At 47.7% G+C, this 22,193-nt stretch overlaps 2 protein-coding genes across 2 annotated transcripts; one reads left to right on the forward strand and one right to left on the reverse strand.

Annotated features, from left to right (window-relative positions):
- Nucleotides 1-2,942: 2,942 nt before the first annotated feature.
- On the forward strand, nucleotides 2,943-4,455 carry LOC139825808 (ral guanine nucleotide dissociation stimulator-like 1). The gene is made up of 2 exons (XM_071800106.1): nucleotides 2,943-3,140; nucleotides 3,820-4,455. Exons 1-2 carry the CDS (start codon nucleotides 2,943-2,945, stop codon nucleotides 4,000-4,002), a joined length of 381 nt encoding a protein of 126 aa, XP_071656207.1. The 3' UTR covers nucleotides 4,003-4,455.
- Nucleotides 4,456-7,577: 3,122 nt separating this feature from the next.
- On the reverse strand, nucleotides 7,578-21,088 carry LOC139825875 (procollagen galactosyltransferase 2-like). Its single transcript, XM_071800276.1, is given in 10 exon segments — nucleotides 7,578-8,946; nucleotides 9,552-9,758; nucleotides 10,238-10,347; nucleotides 11,522-11,598; nucleotides 11,601-11,641; nucleotides 12,635-12,741; nucleotides 14,652-14,728; nucleotides 15,180-15,299; nucleotides 19,154-19,357; nucleotides 20,107-21,088. Coding segments are annotated over 10 exon segments (1,587 nt in total). The 5' UTR covers nucleotides 20,156-21,088; the 3' UTR covers nucleotides 7,578-8,351.
- Nucleotides 21,089-22,193: the final 1,105 nt, after the last annotated feature.

Raw genomic sequence — 22,193 nt, forward strand, 5'->3', positions numbered from 1 at the left:
GACTGTGACAACTTTGCGACGAGCAGGGAGCTGCTGCTGAAGGTGGGAATGAGCTTGAGTTGCCAGGTTGTGATCTCACCCAAAGCCGAGCTCAGCCCTGTTCCTGACCAATGAGCTCCCGTATGCGGTGCTTTGGGGAAGACGGGTCTGTAAATCCCGGCTTTTCTGCTGGGGCGAGAGGTGCCGCACAGCGAGATTTGACGCAGAGGAGTTACGCATGAGCACTTTGGCTTATATACCGCTCTGTGCAGACATGAACCGCTGACTGAGATACCAAGGATGATGTCGTGAAAGCACCATTTACAAGAGCGCTGTTTGGTGAAGCAGACTAGTTCTGTTTTGTTTGCTTCCACAGGAGTATTCTAATTAGTATAATTATTACTTCTCAGTCAGTTAATCCACCATTGCTCTGACTGTTTGCAGGGAGTCACACAAGGCATGGTACCTTACCTGGGTACCTTCCTCACTGACCTCGTCATGCTGGACACAGCCCTTCAGGACTATCTCGAGGTAATTTGGGGCAATTTTTGGAATCCTAAATCTCCTCCCTCCCTTGCAGACACTGTGTCTGCTCCTGCATCTTCCACTGGGTGCTAGTGCAGTTCTTAAAAAGAGAGGAATGTATTTAACAAATAGACTCAGGTACACGAGTGCTGTGGCTTATCCTAGAGCTGGAAACGGGTCTTTGTAGAGGCCTTTGGTCAGGGCAGCTCTGGCCTGTCCCTTGGTGTCGCTACTTCATCCTGTTCATCCTGTTTGTGATCAACTCCAGCCGAGCCTGTGCTCTTCTCCTCTGATCCCTTCTCTGTCCTTCCAACAGGGCGGCCTGATCAATTTTGAGAAGCGGCGAAGGGTAAGTGGAACGGTGACTGTTCTGTGATCGTTAGTGCCTGACGCTCTCTGCTAGAGCGTTCTCTTGGCGAGGCCTGTTGTCTTTGCTGGGCGTATCCAACAGCCGCTCACGTTACTCAGAGGGTGAGGAAGGAACAGTCCCCGGCACGCTGTGAACCTCTGCCGGGCTGTGCGGGGCGGCGCGGGAAGAGAAATTCCTTTTAGATGCGGGCAGCAGGGGAAGAGGAGCCGCAGGGCACTCGCTGCCGCGGGAGTGACGTCTGGGGCACGTTCCCCCCGTTTGGTGTTCACGGGAACACGTTACACGAGCGTGTTCTGTGTGCTGGGAGCGCATCAGACCTGCTGGCGTGAGACCTTTGCTGGCCACAAGATGCAGTCTGTGACCATCTTCCTTGTGCTGCAGTAAATAGTTGTGGGTCAAAGGTGCAGAGAGCGAAGCGGGTACCTGGGACCGAGAAATCAAGGCTGAGCGTTGCCTTCCAGCCTGAGCCTTGTTGGTCAGAGATCAGTAGGAGCGAAGGTGCCGGGGTTTCCTCTGTCCGAGGGCAGTTTGTCCTGGATCTGTTGCTGCGCATGTTTAGTGTATTAACGAGACTGGCTTTATTTTTCTAATTAGAATTCCTATTTTATTATTTGTTTTCTTAGGAGTTTGAAGTAATGGCACAAATTAAGCTGTTGCAGTCCTCATGTAACAGCTATTGCATGACAGGAGATGAGAAATTCGTGCAGTGGTTTAGGAGGCAGCGGCATTGAAGTGATGAGGAGAGGTAGGGTCTCAGCCCAGCTGGCGAAGCAGCTTTTCTTCCCCCGCAGGCAGGTTCAGGTTCTCTCAGCCTTGAGCTCTGCGCTGCCAGGAGCTGCTCCCGGAGAGTGGAAATACACACGCACAGAGCTGCGCTCCTCCTCGTGGGGATGAACCCTCTGGGACGTGGGAGTGACCCAGGGCTTCTCAAATATGGCCACTTTGAGATATTTAACTAACGGTATTGCCTGTTCTGCAGTTTCCGTCTGTCACGTGAAATCGAAGGAGCAGCTCCTGACCAGAGCACCGCAGCGGGCAGAGCTCAGAAGAGCGTGGTGAAGAGATTCAGCCTGTGAGTACAACGGGGAGGGGGTTTGGTGTGTGAATATGAACTGGAATAAATCAAACACCAGCTGACAAACCTGGCTGGGGATCCAGAGCACTGCAGTGCTGCGAGGAGACACCGCCAGCTAGAAATACGTATTGCTGTTGTCTCTTTCTATTGGTGTAAGTAGCCAGGAGGGTTATCGACTAAAGACTTCAGAAATAACTCCAAGGTGTCAGACAAAGGAACAGTTTTAGTGCTGGATTATAAATTCAATTCAAATTTGCAGCAGCAAAACAGAGCAAATAAGGATAGAGTCTAATTTGCTATACACACACAAACAATAGGCCACTCGAGATAGGAAAACACAACAGCAGGTCAGATTGTTGAAGTGACAGCTGTCCTCATCCCAGCTCTGTTGTGCTTTCTTTTCTCCCCTAGGCCGTTCCTGGGCTTGGGGGTGACCGCCCACAGCACCCCCGTCAACGCGCAGCCCAAACCTGCTCCAGGTGGGAGCTCTGGGGACAGCACCGTCACCATCGTCCCTCCCACCGACACTGCTGAGGAGCCTCAGCACAAGGTAGGGCCCGGGCCCTGTGTTCAGCACAAACAGCCTGTGCGAGGCTGCTGACGCTGCCGGCGGCCCCAGGCGCTTGCCCAAGCCTGTGGATCTTGACTGGAGCGTTGCTGGCAGTGGAATGGAGGGACCTGAGCTCTGGGAAAGGCGATTTTGGGGGGAGGGCTCATGTACATCAGCCCAGCCTAATTCTGGGGCAGGCAGAGCAGCTGAGCAAGTGAGAAGCAGGTGAGGTCAGAGCTCACCAGCCCTGTGGTTTGACCTGCCAGGAACTGCCCAGACCAAGCCTGGGCTGGGCTGGGTTCCGTTCCCAGGGAGCTTTGTCCTGCAGACTCTGCTCTCTTGACCTAAGCTGCCTTAACTGGGTTGCCGAAGCCCTTGTTAAGGCTGTTGTGCTGAAGAGTGTCATCTTTAGCTTTTGGATCTTTGAAATTCAATGGTAATGAATGTGTTTGATCTCGTCTCCCCCCTTGCTGCCATCTGATGACAAGTGCTCCAAGAAGTGCCCCGGCCCCGTGACTCCCGTTCCATCAAAAGAAGTGCCGCCAGTCCTGCCAGTCTACAGCCAGCAGAGCGGAGAGAGCTGCGTCATCCGCACCAGCGTAGAAGAGGACAGAAGCGGCAACATCTACAGGAGCATCCTGGTGAGCGGTGGGAACAGCAAAGCGCTGTTACTGTGGGTGGTGTTTTCACCCCAGGTGACTTGAATGGTGCTTTTAGTTTCGGAAACACCTATTCCCCGATCAGACCTCCTTGACAGGGAACGTGACCGATGTTACAAATCAAAACATGCGGAGCAGGGGATGAATGAGAGGTTTGCAAAGAGCATCTCTCAAGGTTTCTGGCCTTGAAATTGAAGCTTGTATTTGATCAACAATGCCAAGGGAAGCACTCTGAGCCAGTGCCGGCTTTGCTGCCCCTGCTCTTCTGCCAGCGCCGGCTGTTGTGTGTCCAGCTCAGCACTGGGGTGTGTGAGCTGTGACACAAGGTGCCCCTTCCCCAGCAAACCCAGCTCCAAGGCCCAGAATCTTTGCAGGACATCGCAGAAAGTGTTTAGCAGGGGAGACTGTGGATTAATGGATGTCTGCAAACAGCAGCTGGGGCAGCTTTTGCTGCGGATTCGATGGCTGCTGAGAACAAGGTCTCACCTCTCCGAGCGGTTGCTCAGGAGAGCAGAGGCTGTGATTTCCTGCTGCATTTCTAGAGCAGTGTCTGTTGTCTTGAACTAACTCCACCCCCAGGTGTCGCAAAGAGCGTGTTTTAGCGTCTGGCAGAATCTGCGACTTGGTTACCAAGCGACTCCTTGCAACTCCCTCTTTGCAGCTGAGTAACCAAGAGAAGGCTCCTGCTGTCACCCAGCGAGCCATGGAGAAGCACAACCTGCAGTCTGGCTCGGCCGAGGATTACGAGCTGGTCCAGATCATCTCCGAGGACAAAGGTGGGGAAGCAGAACTCTGCTGCTGCTGCTGCTTGAAGAGCTCTGCTGCATTTTGCCGGCCAGAGTAACATGCGGAGCGACGTCAGAAACGCCATCGCCACGTTGTCCCAGCTGCCGGTGAGAATAAACCCCCAGCGCTGAGTGGGGCGCCCATGAACGCTCGCTCTGCTCCCTCTCTTGCGGAGCTGGCGATCCCACCCAAGGCGAACGTGTTCTACGCCACGAGCACCCAGGGCAACTTCGACTGCATCCTGAGAAGAAAAGCTGCAGCACAGGAGGAGCCCGCACTTCATGGGTTGTAATGGCTGAGCTCTGGATAGGATTTACTGTTTATATTATAAGTATGTAAACTTTTTTCCCCCCAGTTTTAGTCTGGAGTTCATGTATTTTAATATGTGACCTGTATATAATGTTTGAGCTTTGTATCATATTTAATATTTCTATAACGAGTATATTAACTTTTTTCCAGTTTTTCTCTGCAGTTAATGTATTTTAATACTCGATGTGTTTATCATATTTAATCTTTCCATACTTCTACAGAAACCTTCAATATTATATCATCTTTTTTCTACTGATGTCTGCTTGGAGTTCCTATATTTAAATAGCTTAGCTTTATAGAATATTTTAGCTTGTATAATATTTAGTATTCATAGAATAAGTACGTAAACTTTTTCCACTAATTTCTCCTTGGAGTTAATATATTGAAATGGTTTAGCTGTATATAGTATTTGAGCTTTATTTAATATTTTTTATTTAACATACTGATATTTAATATTTATGTGATATTTTTATTTAATTACTAATGTTTAATATTTATTTAATATGTTTATTTAATGTACTAATATTTAATATTTATTTACTATGTACATAGACCTTCCCCAATAATTATTTTCTGGAGTTGATATATTTTATTATTAAATCTTTATACAATATTTGATCCTTGTATAATATTTAATATTGATATGATAAGTATATCAACTTTTTTCAACCCATTTTTGTCTGGAGTTAATGTATTTTAATGTTTCTTCTGTAGATAGTGTTTGAGCTTTATATCACATATCTAGAGATGCATATAAAATAAATAGAGAAACTTTTTTCCACCCTTTTTTTCTGGAGTTAATAGATACTAATAACTGAGCTTGATAGAACACATCATCTTTATTTAATATTTATAGAATAAATACTTGAACTTTTTTCCACCAATTCTTGTCTGGCATTAAAATATTCTAATATTTGATCCCTATGTCATATTCAATCTTTACATGGATGTAACATCTCTATCATAAATACGTCACTTTTTTTCCACTAATTCTTCTCTTGAGTTAATATATATTAAGATTTGAGCTTTTATATCATGCATAATCTTTATTTAATACATAATCTTTATTTACATAAGAAACTGTGAACTTTTTTCCCCCACCAATTCTTGTCTGGCGTTAAAATATTTTAATATTTGATCCTTATGTAGTATTTAGTTTTTATAGATATGTAACATTTCTATCATCAATACGTAACTTTTTTCAACTAATTTTTGTTGGAGTTAATATAGTTTAATATTTGATCTTTAGATCATATTTAATCTCTCTATATTATTTAATGTTTCTATAAAAATACGTAAACATTTTTCCAGTATTTTTTGATCTGGAGTTACTAGGATTAATATTTAAGCTTTATATAACACATAATCTTTATTTAATATTTATATAATAAATACTTGAACTTTATTCCACCAATTCTCGTCTGGAGTTAGTAGATTTTAGTGTTTGATCTCTAGATAATATTTGATCTTTATATGATATTTAATCTTCATATAATATTGAATGTTTCTATAATAAATAGATTAACTTTTGACCACTAATTTGTGTCTGGAGTTAATATATTTTAATGTTTGATTTTGTATTCTATTTAATCTTTAGTTAATATTTAATACTTATATAATAAATATGCAAACGTTGTCTGGAGTTAGTAGATTTTAATGTTTGATCTTTAGATCATGTTTGAGCTTTGTATAATATTTAATGTATCTATAATAAATAGATGAACTTTTTAACACTATTTTGTGTCTGGAGCGAATGTATTTAAATATTTGATCTCGTGTAACATTCCATCTCTCTATAACCTTTAATGTTTCTATGATAAATACGTCAACTCTTCCCGCTCATCAGTGTCTCGTTCATCTCTTTTCCTCTCTGAGACTGCACCGCGGTCTGAGAGTTTCCACCTTTTCCCCGTTGTCTCCATCACGGCATTTGTTGCTCCTGGCAAAAAGACGACCCCGAATTTAAGCTGCCTCTTGCGTTCTGGTTGTACTTCAACTGCCCGGGGAGCCAGCACACTGTTGTCAGGTTGTCAGGTTCTGGTGACAGCCTTAGAACCGGTGACGTGCACCAACCCTGCCTGTGCCCTTGGTGTGAGCAGCTCCACTTGCTCCTCACCCTGGGGAAACTGCTCCTGGCTCCGGGTCTGTCACCCTCGCTGCGGGGTCTGCACCAGCCGGGGCTCCGGGGGCTTCGCTCTCGTGCTCCACAGCAGAGGACAAACCCCACGCTCACAGGAGAACACAATAACTCATGGAGCAGCTGAGCTTCACAGCAAAGGGGAAAAAGAGCAGAAAAAGAGCAGAACAGCGGAGAAGGGTTTGCACTGGCTCCTGCCTTCCCAAAACACAGTCAGTGCTGAGCAGGGAAAGCCCGGACAGCACCAGCCCAGGAGCTGAAAGCACAGGCAGAGAACCAGCGCCTGTCGGAGCTGTGGAACCGCTGGGCAGCCACCGGGTCTTGCAGATGGAAATAAATAGAAAAGTGCACCTACACGCACACGTACGGGTGAAAGAACAGTCGGCTCCACTGAGGCCATGAAAGGGACACATTCATCTAATTCATTACATTTAGATCCTTAATTATTTCTCTCCCGTCCGTGAAACCTTCAAACCTCTTGTACTATTAATAACTCGCTTCCTAAATCAACTAAAAAAAAAAAACCCACGCACCTCAAAACAAACAAACAAATAAAAAAAGCAAAAACCCCAGCTGCAGTGTCAAGTAGTTTTTAATAAATTGCTACTGCTCTGCTTAGGGAAATCAAAGTTAAACAGAACTCTGCAGTGTGTCTGTCCCTTCCGTCTCCAGCCCCCAGCGGGGAGAACTGTGAGGAACACCAGGGCCGTTTCATGGAGAAACTGCTCCCGTGGGATCACAACGGGTCAGAAGAGGAACGGCTGGGAACCCAGAGCTGTGCTGACACACGTGCTGCTCCTACCCGCACCGACAGCGGCACCGCGCTGGATGCTCCGCTTCGCAGACGTCCTGCTGCTGAGGGCCGCGCCAAGCGTCTGCCGCCGTCTGGAGCATCGCCGTGCTGCACCGTGCTTCACACAGAGCCGGGCTGCCGCTCGTGAAGCCAGAGCTGAGGAGGAAAGGAGAGGAGCTGTCAGAGAGCGACGCCCCCGCGGCGCAGCCGCTCCGCACGCTCACCACGCAACATGGACGCTGCTCCAGCCTGCGGAGCAGAAGGAACTCGGCTTCCCGGCACAACAGGCGCATTTCCACGGGCAGGGACTCCGTGGTAGAGCGACAGAGCTGAACGACCTGCGCTGGCCTTCCCTGCCAGGCCTGCTCCCACCCCATGAAACAGCACACACAGCTGCCATTTTGCACCAGGTTTTATGCATTATCAAACCGGCTGACAGGTAAGAACACATCTTCTTGAGCAGAAAGCACAACATCCGTCAGGAGTTATTAAAAAACAAACACAAATGAAAGCCCAGGCACACATACCCAACCGTACAGATCTCCAGCAGGTGAGTTTCTCGGTGGGAAGCGCAGGAGAACATCCCAGCCAACCCAAGCAGTGCAGGCCGGTATCACCTGCCCTCTGAGAATCGTTTGTTTTTAAAAATAATCACCATACTCTGCAGCAAGTACATCAGAACCCATCCAAAAAAAGAGACCAGTTTGCTCCTCACGTGAAAAAATATCCAGCCAAGCTGCCTTTCCGTCCTGTAACGCACAATAATTCTGTCGGGGCTGTCGAGAACAGTACGGATGACACCACCAACATCTTGGTAAGTTGCTTTGGTTTGATAAGGATAATGTCAAGCAGTTCGTAACCAAACATTTTAAAGTTCCTGAAAGTCCTAACACTTGGTTTTATGGCCTAATTAAACAGGCCTGCAAACAGGCTGTGAAGCTTCGTTTTCCTGAAGGAATAAGTGGAGGCACAGGGGGTGAAGCAGGACATGGCATGGACCAACTCTTCCCTTTTGCAACCTCCACTTCTGCTGCCAGCTCCCAGGATTTTAGCCACGCCAAGATGGCAGCTCCGGACTGGGAGGCCCGTTCAGATCCGGCAAGTTTTGTGATTTGCAGAGGGGAAGCCAGCGATCCTTTTCTATCAGCGTGCGATGAAGGAGATGACCCTACATGGAGCGCTGCTCCAGGGAGCTGGATGGTTTTGGAAACCATTTTGGTTTTTCTTTTACAAAAGCTTGCGAGGGCTTTTGTTCAGATCTCTGCTTTTTTCCCTGCCAGTCTGCATCACTCGTTCTTTTTCCTCCTCCATCTCCCGCCTCGCCCTGCGCGTCTCGGTCAGCTGTCACATCAGGTCCAGGCTCTGTGCTCTGCCACTCGAAGCAGCGGGATGGAGACCACACGAAGAGCGGCTCCGCCACTGCCAAGGGTGAAAAGCTGGAGCGCGAGGCAGGTTCAGCGCCGACAGAGCCGCGGGGCCGCGGGCGGTCACAGCTCGTCCCTGGAGGACGGCGCGTCCGGAGACGACTGCGAGGGCAGAGCGTCCTTGTTCTGGGCGTCGCTGCGGATCGTGCCCTGCTGCCGGATTTCCAGGAGTGCGTTCTGCCCCAGTCCGTCGACACGGTCTCGTTGTCCCAGGTGGTGGAGGTCTCTGTGTCGCTAAGGTAGCCGGGCTGCCCTGTGTAGTGCGTGGGGTAGACGAGCAGGGGTTCTGCTGAAAAGGCTTTCAAGTCTCTGGACTTGTAGTACTCCATGTACTTTGCTCTAAAGAGGAGAGAAAAATCATCAGGGACAGAGTGAAATGCTTATAACTGCGAGATACAAGCCCATCCACTGAGTGAATGTGTCCCAAGCAGCACAGGTAGTTGCTGTGGTGGGGTCTGACCTTCTACCCACTGCATTCAGCTTTAGAAAAATAAAACGTGAGCATCACAACATCACACGCTGCATACTAAGCGCCGCGAGGTTTTGCGTAGCTTGAGTCAAACAGCATTAAAACACTAAAGAACCGAATGATTATTAACCTGATCTTTTGTTGGTTTAGGTCTCAGTACTGGTTGATAAATCAACATTTTTGCAGATGAAGCTGAAGAGCACGAAGTGAGCTCCATTTTCTGAAGTGCCCCACAGAGCACTCAAGTCATCAACCTGCTGAAAACTGTAACGTGAATAATTTGGACTCCAAGCTCCAAAATTAATCATTTATATGTACCACACTAAGTGTGCACACATAAACAAGGGTATACATAAGCATATATAGATATTAACACATATGATATACACTACACAAATCTACCAACCAGATCTTAATCATTCAGCAAGACCAAGCTCACGTGAACCCAAGTAACGAAGACATCCGACCTACTCACACCGGGTGCTTGTTGTACATGACTGGCAGAAATTCATCCACCGGCAACATCTTGCCGAAAGGCTCCGCTCCGATGAGCTTCTGAACCCCCTGGAAGGAGATCGCGTAGCCCAGGGTCCAGTACGAGTAATCGGCTTCCACCAGGTTCATGACGTTGGGAACCGCTTTCTCAGGCTCCTGCACCTGCATCCTTTTCCGGCCAATGTAGCTTAAAGGGGGAAAAGACCACAGAAATCGGAACCTAAATGTGAATCTGCAGCAGTTAGGACCACACAACTGTCCATGTCAAGCGGGGAAGGACAAAGGGTGGATCTAAGAAGCAATCCCTGACACATTTCTATCCTGTACCACTCTCAGACATTCAAATCTTACCCCAGCGGGTGGTACAGATGCGAAAGACTTGATAAGGCAGCTGAGATGACACGGTCCAAGCCTCAGCGCTGAGCTGTGGCAGTTCCTCTGTCACAGCAGTGTCCCCAGACGACCAACACTGCCCACAAAGCGCACCAGTGGTACCCAACACAGCCGGGGCACCCCAGCACCAGCCTGGCCCAGAAGCAGAGTTATCCTGATGGGAAGAGCCATCAAGAAGCCTCTGCCACCTTTCCCTGCACTCCAGCATCACCCTCCATCTCTGCTGCTCATGTCCCCTGTGTGCCCAGAGCTTCACGAGGGCCAGTGACTTACATCAGCTCCCAGTCTAGCTGGGCTTGTTCAATGACATCCATCAGCTTCATGAGCTTCCTCTTGAACTCGTCCTCAATAACAAGCGTCTTCTCCAGTTCTCTGTTCACCACCTGAAAGAAGATGGTTCAGAAGTGATCACAGTGGCCCTGAAATCTCTGGGGGTCATCCTGACCTGGTCCTGGCCCTCTGGACCATACAGGTAGGGAGGCTGGAGAACCAGCCCCAGATTCACAGCTCAGCTGGGACGAGCTGTCCAAAAATATCCTGTGGCTGAGCATCTGCAACCTAGAAAAACCCTCCATGTGATGCTGCAGCACCTCAACCCCGTGAGCTACCATCTTGCACGACCACCTCCTCCTTTGACAACAAAACCACTGTTCAGAAAAACCTGTTTCTGTTCGGAAAAAAAGTGTTTCTGGAATCTGGAGAATGATCCAGCACATCCAAAGTCTGGCCCTGGCAACTTCAAGAACACACATGCAAAGGCATCCTGCAAGTGGGTTCCCATCTTACCATCTGACCATTGGCGATGCAGAAGTCTCAAGCCCCAAATCATTGCCTGATTTCTCAGTGCTGAAGTCCCTGCTGCTGGCTGAAAGGTATTTGGATCATCCAACCATCAGTCACATTTGGGCAGCTGCTGCCTTAGACCGGTCTTCTCTAAGCACCAAGTTGTTCTCCCTGCCTCCACATCCCACCTCGCTCGAAATGATCCCTCCCGTTGATGTCAGGCTGTGTAACTCCAGCACCTCCAACCAGCACAGCCCAGATCCTCTCAAGTGTGACTCCCCAGGTGACCAGGACAGATGGAAGCTACAGCTACTACAACCCAAACAATACCTGTTAGCTCAAGTAACAGAGATCCCTGCTGCTAAATCTATTTATGATATACCAGCTCAAAAAAAAGCAGTTAGCAGAGCCACTGGAACTTGCTTCAGCACACATGAAGAACCAGGGAAATAAAACAGGAGTTTCTTTAATACCATTTGTTCTTCAAAACCTTCCTGCCTTTCTCCTAAACAAACTCACTCCAAACAGGCTATCAGATGGTCTGCAAAACCAATCGTGAAAACATTCTGATAAAAATCACTTGGCAAACGGAGAGTAGAGCTGAGAAAGCTGAGCAATGTGTTCAAGAGAACCCCTGTACGCGATCCCCTACAAACCAAGTAAAACCATCCTACCCTTCCAGAAACCGGTATTAGATTTGTCCTGGGACCGTCCGTGTGCCTTCCCACTGCTCCTGCCCTCAGCACCCTCCCCAGGGCACCCGCACCCCCTCACCTCCTCCCAGATGTAGCAGTGGCTGAGGAAGCAGCCGATCTCTCCCCGGGTGAGGGGCCGCGAGGAGCACGGGTCCCGGTGTCGATGCTGAGAGCTTTGAGCTGACTCGTGTTCAGCGCTCTGAGAAAGAGAGAACACCTATCAGCACTTAAATAGAAAGCAAATTCAAGTCGGACACAGACGCAACGGGGGAAGCGCTACTGATGTTCAGAGATAAGCTGTAACTCACGAAATTCCTGCACTTGCTTTGCTCAAAAACCGGGAGAAAAATTAACTAACTGATTTACATTCTAAATCAAGCTTAGAAATGATATCCTTAACTCTGCCAACGACTTCTTGTGGGACCATCAATATGTCAGGAGCTTGGCTTCAAATATTTTCCTAAGAGGTCCTGATGGGTGCGCAAGTCTCCGAGACCACCAGATGGCATGGGGGTTCCCACTTCCCTTTTTGCGAGTCCCAGACCAAAAATTTCTGCCTTGATTTCTCAAGATAAAAACATCTTACCATGCCTTAAAGTAAGGGCTGTGTCAGGGTTAATACTGTAGCCCAACAGCTTTGTAGCACGAGGACAGACAAATCTCTCAGGAGATGATTGCTCTCACACACTTTCGCTGCTTTCTAATTGTGTGCAAGTGTTACAGTTCACAGAAAGGAGTATGATTTTAACCTGATTTTCATCTTAGGTTGGATCTGGGGAACAATTTCTTCCCCAAAGGGCTGTGGGGCATTGAACAGGCTGCCCAGGGCAGTGCTGGAGTCACCATCCCTGGAGGGCTGGACAGACGGACATGCGGTTCTCAGGACATGGGGCAGGGACAGGGGTGGGGGAACAGTTGGACTCGATGATCTTGAGGGGCTTTTCCAACCCAAATGATTCTGTGATTCTATCAGCCTGACCCACACCGCCCTGGTTCTCTCATGAAGACCAATTACAAAAGAAGACACAAACAGAGTAAAACTGCCCCAAAGCAGGGGCAGTTAGGTTAATAAAATGTCCACCTCTCCCTCAGCCCATCCATCCCCAGCAGGAGGGAGGTCAGGGCACCCAAGGAGATGGTGTCCAGCACAACCCCCTCTTTGCAAACATCAGCAACCCCAGCCGAAACTCACTTCCCATCCACGGCCTCTGCTATCTTGACTGCAATCTCCTGCTCGTAGAGAGTCCGCAGCACCCGATCCTGCCTGTCCTTCCGGCGCTTCAGGTTGATCATGACAATCTGGGTTGAAGAGAGAGACATCAAGCTCACAGCCTGGGAGCGAGGAGGAGAAGTGACTTCTCGCCTACCCTTCTTCAGCAGCAGATCTTAAAATACCAGCTGTGATTTTATCCCAGGTTGCGTAGAATTTGTCAGAAAGTTGGGGTTGGTTTTGAGTTGGAAGGTTAGAGGTTCATTCTTTGTCTAACAACTACTTTTTAAGGACGTTTTATGTCACAAGGAAAAGCTGCTCATCAAGGATGAATAAAGGTGAGAGCAGACCAGTTACAGCCAAGTCTATAATTTCCAAAGATATAAGATGTTTTGATTTATATTAAACACAGAGTCAAATGTCCAGCTCCAGTCCCAGAGGAACATCGACCCACATGTTTCTCCACAATGCCACCACTACCTGTATTTAGGATTATCTGCGGGGTCACCACCCAAGCACAAGAACACAGCAAAGAGAATTTTTGTAAATCACTTCAGGCACTGAAAATTCACAGAATTTTCACCAAAAAAATCACAGAATTTTCACAAAAAAATCACAGAATTTTCACCAAAAAAAAAATCTGCTGCTTCCCCTGCCAGAGCAGAAAGCCCAGCACAGAGCCCAGATCACACCCAGAGATGTCTGCGCCAGGCTCTGCCCAAGCCTAAGCAGACAGACTTTTTGGTGGGGGGCAGAGGACCAAAACCCTCATTTGCAGGTAAACTGCAGAGGGGCTGGGATGTTTTTCAGTCCCAGGCAGACAAGTGCAGCTTTGTAGCCTGTGGAGCAAAAACCTCGAGCCAGTAAGAAGCGGATCCAGTTCTAGGTCAGCACAAATGCAAAAATAATAAATTGGATAAATAGAGCGCAGCCACAAAGGACAACACGGCAAAAAACCCACAACAGCTGCGCCCTAAACACAGACGCTCCAACAAATCGTGTTTGGAATTCACGTGTCGTATAAACAGATGTAACAGAATAAGCCAAGAAAACAAAGGCTTCTCTGGTCTCCACAACTGCCACCCTGGCAGCTGCATAAAAACACAACTCCTGGTTAATTAAAGCACAGCAGATCCCTCTCCAGCCTTTCCCCTCAATGCCTGCACCCTCCATAACATGGAGAACAGGGAGGAGAGGGATTTCTGCGGGGTTTTGGGGCAGGACCGCTGTCAGGAACCACCTTTCTAATGCACTTTTAAAGGCCATAGCAGAAAAATGTGGTGACCGAGCAGGGCAGGAGGAGAGCTGCACCAGTAAGGGGGGAGCACACATGGTTTCCGGCCCTCCTAGACGTCCCCATCTTGGACAGAACTCGGCTGAGAGCCTCCCCCATCTTCTCCAGGCTCCCCAGTGCCTCTCTCAGGGGAGAAAATCATTCCTGTCTCTCACTGGAACACAGGAGAGGTTTCCCGAACGACCAGTTCTTGCTGCAGAATGGAAGGATGGCTAAGCTGCCCCACAGAGTCAGATGTAGAGGAAATGGCACAAGAATCGGGGGAGTTAAATGATGTGTTTTTCACTCTCACTTCTGCCATCTCTTCCTGGCTGGATTAAAACATCCGTACCATCAATGCAGGAAGCCCACAGATTTGCTGAGCACTGCCCTGGCACACCAACCTTAATCGGGGGTTTTGCAGCAGGTATGAAATGCCCACAGACCTGAGTGGCCTCATTTCTCCCCAGCAAATGCCAGAGGGCAAGAATGCTCCCTGAGCCCTTTCCCTTCTGCTTCCCTGACCTCAGAAGTTCTCCCCACGTAAGGACGGCTGTTTGCTCCTGGCAAAAAGCTGAAATCCAACAGACGAGTGACTGGGAAAGAGCTTAAACGTATGAAGAGATGGGAATGGGAAACGGCTGGAAGGTCAGTTACAGGGAGATCCCAGCTCCATTAGGTGAGAAACAGGAAGACAAGACAATGGCAGCAAAATAAGTTCCTTACTTCATCAAATCCCATCTTGTCAGGGTTCTTCGGCGGAACAGAGACAAACTGTGAGGGTTCAACGGGAGGACGATCAACTGGAAGAGAGGAGAGATCCCAAGCATCACCTTCATGCACTAACAATAACGTGTGTGTGTGTGTGTTTGCATCTCTGGACCTAAAGCCCCAGGGACCTGGCTGATGAAGTCAGGCAGGAGTGGGTGCAGCACAGAGCGTCCATGTCACAGAACAGAAGCCAGCAGCCATCTGCCAGACATAGCTCAGGAGAGACACGAGGTTCTGCAGCATCCTTGCCACGTTAAAGATGCATTTTTGCATTCGATATGGGGAAGTTAAGGAGTTTTGTCAACGGAGCTGACCTGACCGTGAAGCGATTGCATCTCTAGGTAGAAAAACAGTGGAAAAATGGGAAACTGCATGTCAAACCAGGATGAGAACAGTCGGATCAGGAGGCAGATTCCCAGGGGTAAGAGAGCTCTCCAAACCTTAACTTGGGGGTGTCCATCACAGCAAGGCACAGTAACTTACTCATTGCCTCAATGAGGGTGTGCACAAAGTTCTCGGTTTCTTCTTGCAGCGTCTGGTGCGATTTCAGGGGCATGGGAAGGAAACCATAGTGTTCACGGTTGCAGATGAACATCTGTATACCTGGGGATCACATAAAAAAACAGAAAATAGAGTCAGGTCTCTTAAAAGGAGTTCGCTGCTCTGTTGCTATGTACCCACAATCAAATTCGTTGCCAGGAGCCCAGTCCCAAAAAGTTCTGCTTCAAAAGCAAATGAAGGGGTTTAACTTAAATCCCTGGAAGGCTTGAACAAATGTGGAGATGAGGTTCTCAGGGACATGAGTTAGTGCCAGGGGTGGGTTAACGGTTGGACTCGATGATCTTGGTCTTTTCCAAGCAAAATGAGTCTATGAAATTCATAGTGACATTTTCTGTATCATTTGGCTGGCAGCACGTGGTCTCTCCTCTGAAAACAATTTCCAGTTGCTCCATAACCGAAGGTATTTTTAATTGCCATCAGTTTTCTCTTAGGAGAGACTGGAAACTCCCTCTTAGCCCAGAGAAAGGGTCTCTTTTGGCCTTTGCCTTCATGCTATGAAAACAATCTCTCAGCAGAGGGCAGAACCGGCCTTTGGCAAAGCGATGTTTGATGCACACAGCGGATCTGCTGGGAGAACTGGGGAGCATCCCAGAAACCCCTGTATTCCCCAAACCCCACCTGCACCGCTCAGACCTGGTGCAATCCCTTCACAGAGCCAAAAGCAGGAGCAGGTTTGCACCATCCAAATCAACCAAATCCTAGAGAGAGAGAGCAGCAGGGAGAAAGAGATGCTTCCAAAAATAGGTGATACCGTAACTTCCTTCTGCTCAAAAGCTTTTGTAACTGCTTTTTCAAGGAGCTGAATCTGAAGGCATGGAACAAGAAGAAGATGCAAAGCTTCCCTTCTGAGCAGATCCATTTGCAAGGGAGAGACCCACACGCTGCTGGGAATGTCGCAACGTGTGATCAGTAAGATGCTGTTCCCCCCAGACTCACCAAGAGTTTGCTCATTATCGGCTATAACTTTTCTTTTTTTTTTTAATTAAACAAGCAGAATCACCCTTGTCCCTCTAGGAAATGAATGAAAAGCAGACACCACCTGGTGAGAGTTGGTGCTTTCATGTATTAATCCTCCTAAATCCCTGGTATTTTTAGCAAAGCAGAATTATCTGCACTAATGACCCCGGTGTTTCTACTGTTTGAAGTTCTGCAAGGAAACTGCTGGCTACACTACTGCCAAAACACATTCAGCTGTCAGCTGCAATTTAGCTAAATGGCAAAATAAAAAATACTACCTGCTAATATTAATGGATTTGGCACTGATCTAATCAACTAATCTTATCTGGCTCACTGATCTCCGTTTTTATCTTCCGCTGGCTTAAACACAGTTAATCTGCATAGATTCACACCAGTATTTCTGTTTCTTCTGGGATAAAAGTTACTTCAAAATGGTAAATCTACCTTAAAACGGGGAGGAGGACTCACTCTCCGGCTCTGTTTTTATAATAAAATAAAAGTTTGCTACAAAGGACAGAAGGCTAGAGATACTGGTGTTACTATTAGCCTTTGTAAGGCAGTGAGCAGGGTTCACAGTCATATGCCTTAAATAAATCCACAGTCATATTTAGGCAACCTAAATTTCCCCCACATCCCTGCGACTGGACATTCCTGGTTGGCCTGAGGTCTTCAGAGCCTCAGGCTGAAGGAAGCTCAGAAGGTCTGGCCAGCTCAACATCATCTTGCCAGTGCAAAGGGCTCTACGGAGACCGCCCTCCTCAATAAAACACCTGCGCTGGGTTTTGTTCTGTGCTCCGCAGCCCACGCCCTCTCGGCAGAAGTGGGACGGGTGGGATGGTCTCTGTGGAGCATCACAAACCGCCTGCTTCGAGCAGAAGATTCACTGCTGGAAAAATCAATGGGTTGACCTGAGGCGTTAAGCGCAGTACTTGGCCCAGACAAAAGCCAACATCGTTTATGGTTTCAGGGAAATAAGTGGAATTACTCTGAAGAGAAGTATACCTCAAAGTCCATACATTTTTCACATTTCTGAACTTGGATGTCATCCTTTTGTCCTGGGTGACAAAACTCAGCCCAGGACACAAGCCAACAATCTGAGAAGATCAGCGGGCCAGACTGCCGAGGTCAGCTCTGGAAAAAGCTGAAGTGTTCTAGGATGGAAGGAAAAAATGATGGGTTTGAATCCCTGAAATATTTCTGAAGCAGTTGGAGCTGATGCAATGCAGTTCCCAGACTAATTGGATGCTGTCAGAGGGAACAAGGGGCAGGTAGATTTGAGGGAACCTGCTTTGCTCACTGGACCTAAACCTCTGTTCTCTTTTGGAGCCAACAAACCCACGGCCTGACTCAAAAGGTCAGGGCCCCAAAAGTGCCCTGCAAACTCTCATCTTCCTCTGCCTCCCAAGGGCTCAATTTCAGCTCTGGTTGCGTCTCCTCTCCCACTCATCCATGCTCCACATCCCCTGGAAGCTGAGTTTTAAAAAGCCCTGCTTATCATGCCAAGAACACTGTCTTTCGCAGTGCTGTTTGCAACAGGAAGGATCACTCAAAAGAAAGCTGCGAACAGTCGCTGCACTGCTCTGTAAGTGGTGGGAAAGGCAGATTTCTCAGCCTGGCTCTTCTCTAGAAGCCACTGTTGACAAGCCACACTTCTTCACTTTCCCTCTACTTGTCTGCACCCCAAGAACAGCCCCTCCTTCTCACCTTAACTTTTTACAAGGAGAGGACAGATAACACCAGCTGCACATCACTCAGGAGACCCAAAACCCGACTTTCCCCAAGTAATTCACCCCAGTAAGCCAGCAAACCAGTTGTGAAGCTCTGAACAGAAGCGCGTTTCATCAGTGCCGCTGAGGTTTCATCAGTCATTTTTTCCTTTATAAGGCCCCAAACTTTGCCCTTTTCAACACAGGAGAGCAAAGAACAATACAGATGGTCATTAAAAACATACCCTTCCCAGGAGCTCCTTTCATAGATGTGGCACAGTTCTGCCAGCCAGGACTTCGCTAGAGACAGAATACCCACCAGATCCAAAAATAAACAGGACTAATCATCCTCACCAGAAGAACAAGCAGCTGTAGCAGTGGTATCGTGCACTAAGAGACAGCGAATCCCCCAAGACACATGGAGCTCCGCACACACCAACAGCCGTTCCAGGTAGAAGAAGACACTGAGGTGGTGCCTTGGCCCGAAAGGACTCCTGAGTTTCAGATCTAACTGAAATCCTCCCAATGTCTGGTAGAAACTGGTCCCAAACATCTCAAGGACTGGTTCTTGACTCATTCTCCCAAAGTCCCAGTGAGGCGTCAGTTCTGTGGAGATTTTACCGCTCTCACGCCAGCAAGAAATTTCCTCTGAGCACAGCCCACAGCCCCCACATCACTCCCTGAAAGCTGCACTGATTCTGCTTAAAGCAAACAGAACCAACAAAAGAAAAACCTCTTAACTCTCAGACAATTCCTGCTGAGCTGCCACAAAGCAAAGCTTCATCAAGCACTGCAGGCAAGCAACTTGGGTTTTATTTTGCACAAACACTGCAACGTCTAAAAAGTGTCTCTTGTCCTCCCCCCTTCCTCATGGAGTCTCCTGGAAGTGGTGAATTTAGACAACTACAGAGTGCCTTCCACTCTCACAGCATTCACTTGTGCTCGCTATCATCTCACTGTGACAAAAAACAAAGGTAGATGCCACTAATTTTGTCTCTGAAACATTGCCTTCGTCCCTAGAATAGTTCCCATGTCTTTTGAAGCTATCTGTGATTCAAAACTGCACTGCCACTCACTTGCTGCTGGTTGTCCCTGACCAGATCCAGAAGAGAAAAGGGAACAGGGTCTTAACTCACCACTGAAGCCAAAAAATTGGCTTTTGGTCTGTGAACTCCAAAGTAAAGATCTGCATGTCTACGAGTGAATCCTGCCCAGCAAAGTCTCCAGACACACCTGCCTGGCGACTGGAGAAGGCAAAGACCATGGTATCGTCAAAGCTCCAGGTGTAGTCCTGATGTGGGGGGTAGAACATCAGCTTGGCGGAGGCTTCTTTCCTCAAGTCGATGAGGAAGGCGGAATGAATCATCGGGACAGCAAACCAGCCTGTCCTCCTCCATTCCCGGATCAGGGGGTAATCCAGGGTCCTTTTGTAATACCCTGCAAACAGAAGCAGAGGGCTGGATGTGACAGAAGACTTCAGTTTCACAGCTGCTCCCCAGCAAAAGCTCCTACCCTTAGTCCTGCTCAGCAGAGACGGATCAGTGCTCAGTTCTCAGATTTTGAAGTGTCCCCATTTTGAAAAGGGCTCAGTCAAGTATGCAGAAACAATCTTCAACCAAAAAGGTTAAAATATGACCTTCTCTCTGCTTTTCAGCAGCTAATGGAAATTCAAGCCTTTCTGCTACAAAATTCCCTTGCAACAGAGCTTCAAATCTCGGATTTTTTTCCCCTGGCTCTCTGGAAACCTTTTTTTTGCACATAGACTCTCAGCTCTGACCCTGGAAGCTGCTGAGCATCTGTGGCATCCTCTGTGTTCAACAAGCACAAAGGACATTCAGTGTCTCACCGAATAGGACCTGCAAAGTATTTCTGGCCACGACCTAAAGAGCTTTGCCAACCTTTCGGCACTGAGGGTGCGACACCCGCCTTGTGCAGCTCACAGCTGGGTCTGCAGGTGCCATATGTCTAAAGCTATCAGATTTGGAAATCAATACACTGAATTCCCCCTGAAAGAAAGTCCTAATGCACCAATTAGACATCTGAACATGGCTGACGGTTGGGTCCGTAGTGGATTCTGGTCTTTACAGAAATGATGAGTCACTAAAATCAGTTGAAGTTACTTTTGATTTATATTTTCCAAGAGCATCCTAGCAACAGCCGAGCAAATCACTGCAGAACCACTTTACCCTGCCTTTGCGCAGAAGCACCGTGTGGTGCGTTTGTCTGTTTATGCATCTGTTGGTTTGCCCTTCGGAAACCTTCTGACCACGCTGTGAGGCCTGGGTGTCTCAGATGTCCACGAAGAGCAGCGAGCGGGCAGAGCCCTCACCGGCATTCCCGCTGCGGGAAGGGTTAAAACATCCAACGTTAACAGACAGCCGAGAATGCCCACAGGTGAAAGATGCTGGAAACTTCATTTTTGTCCTCCTCCACTTGCTCACTACGGGCTTGTGGGGCTTTTCATGGCTCATAAATCACCTGTAGCCAAGAAAGACTCCAACTTGTCAGCACTGTTGTGCTCTCCTAAGGACAGCTTCACGACAGCTGAATGTCAGGCTGTCTGCAGCTGGGTTTGGCTTTGTGTTTTAGGGCGTTCTCCAGTTCCTGCTCCCTCCCCAAGTCTCCAGGGAGAGCAGGGCTGAGAGCACGAAGCTGCAGGACTGCGAGCACAGAAACAAGCAGCAGTAACTAAGAGAAAAGGAAAAAAAGTGGGAACTTTCCTCTTCATCTGAGCAGCTTTTTTCAGCAAATCCTGCAAGATGCATTTGCTGCGAGGTTTTTTTTCCCCTCCTTTTCTCAGTAATCCTGGTAATGATGGAGATTTTCTGCTGGAGAGGTAACAGCAGGGGCCAGGGCTGCGGCTGGTGCACACTGGCAGAGCCCCATGCCAGGCTGTGGAGAACTGCTGATTTACATCAGGACTTCACCTTAAACACTTAAAGGACAATGCCTTTCCTATAAAGTTTATTTCTCCATTTTAAAACAAAAACTGAAACAAGTAAACACACCCCCCCACACACCCCTTTTCTTATCTGTGTATTTACTTCCCAAGAATTTGGCGAGTTCAGGACCTTTTCCTGCTATTTTTACTCAATTAGTTGGTCTGACTTGTGGAACTCCTTGTCATAAGATGGTGCGGGGGCCAAAAGAGAAAAGATTCGGTGATTTCTGTAAAAGAAAAAATATAATCACCGAGAGCTTTAAAAACAAAGACCTTCCTCAAGAAATCCTACAGAAGGAGACTGCCAGAGGATGTTTTACACCAGAAGTGGGAAATGGAGTTTGTTCTTCATTTCACTGCAGCAATAATGACAATAATTAGTAACCGGGTAGCTCTCTGGAGCAAAGCAAGAGGGCAGGAAATGGCTGGAGCACGGAGCCTCTCCAACATCCCCAAGGGATGACGGAACACCTGCCAGCAGCAGAGCAGCAAACAGGTCAAAAACCCCATCTCATTATGGAGATTTACCTGTGGGCTTGGAGAAACGAGTATTAATTACAGTCCTCACCTCAGACTGTGCAGGAGAAGAATGGACTCCGACAACTCTATGAGAGTTGTAAACTGAAGCTGTTTAATGTAAAGTTTGATCAGGTTATATAGTCTTAAACTGCTGATTTTGTAGTTACATTATTTATACTTGGATAATTATAGTTAGATTACGCGCTGCTTACACTTCTCTAGCTAATACATGATTGATTGCTACCTTAGACAATCATCACCTCTCGTGTCTCACCACAAACTACTTCAACTCCTCATTCTCCTCGTGCCTCATCAACTTTCTACCCCATTCTGTGTGGTCAAGGACCTTTCAATGACCCTTCCCTTGTGGCCTAGATCAGCTCGATGAAGTCTTGCTCACTGCACCGATGTCCATTTGTTTCCAGAAACGATCCCACAAGGCTGAATGTCTGAGGAAGCCCATCTAGAGCTTAGTCAAGAACATTCCAAAGAAAAAGAGTGAAAAAAGGCAAAAAATCACCGCTGACCCACACTGACCACAGCGATGTGGATCTACTTGTCAAGTGATAGCTCAATCTCATTCTGGCTCTAAAAATGATGTTACTCCTACTAGGCAGCATCTTTGTACCAATATTTACTGCAGCATCTATGATTTGAGAAAGAAGCACTAAACTAATTTCTACAAGGCAAACGATGTTGCCCCAACACATAAATCTTGTTCATGTGTGAGAAAAACAACCTATATACAACAGAAAGCTGTAGAAAGAAAAGCAAATTCCTCTCTGATTAGCATCACTATACAGGAAAGCTTGT

This window comes from Patagioenas fasciata, chromosome 29 (genome assembly GCF_037038585.1).
Source record: "Patagioenas fasciata isolate bPatFas1 chromosome 29, bPatFas1.hap1, whole genome shotgun sequence".
Lineage (NCBI taxonomy): Eukaryota > Metazoa > Chordata > Aves > Columbiformes > Columbidae > Patagioenas > Patagioenas fasciata.

What these genes read in the sequence shown, in the direction of transcription:
- LOC139825808 (XM_071800106.1), top strand. Translation starts at nt 2,943, where the DNA reads ATGTGTTTGATCTCGTCTCCCCCCTTGCTGCCATCTGATGACAAGTGC. An exon ending in ACATCTACAGGAGCATCCTG is followed by an intron (nt 3,141 to 3,819) that starts GTGAGCGGTGGG and finishes CCCTCTTTGCAG; the next exon opens with CTGAGTAACCAAGAGAAGGC.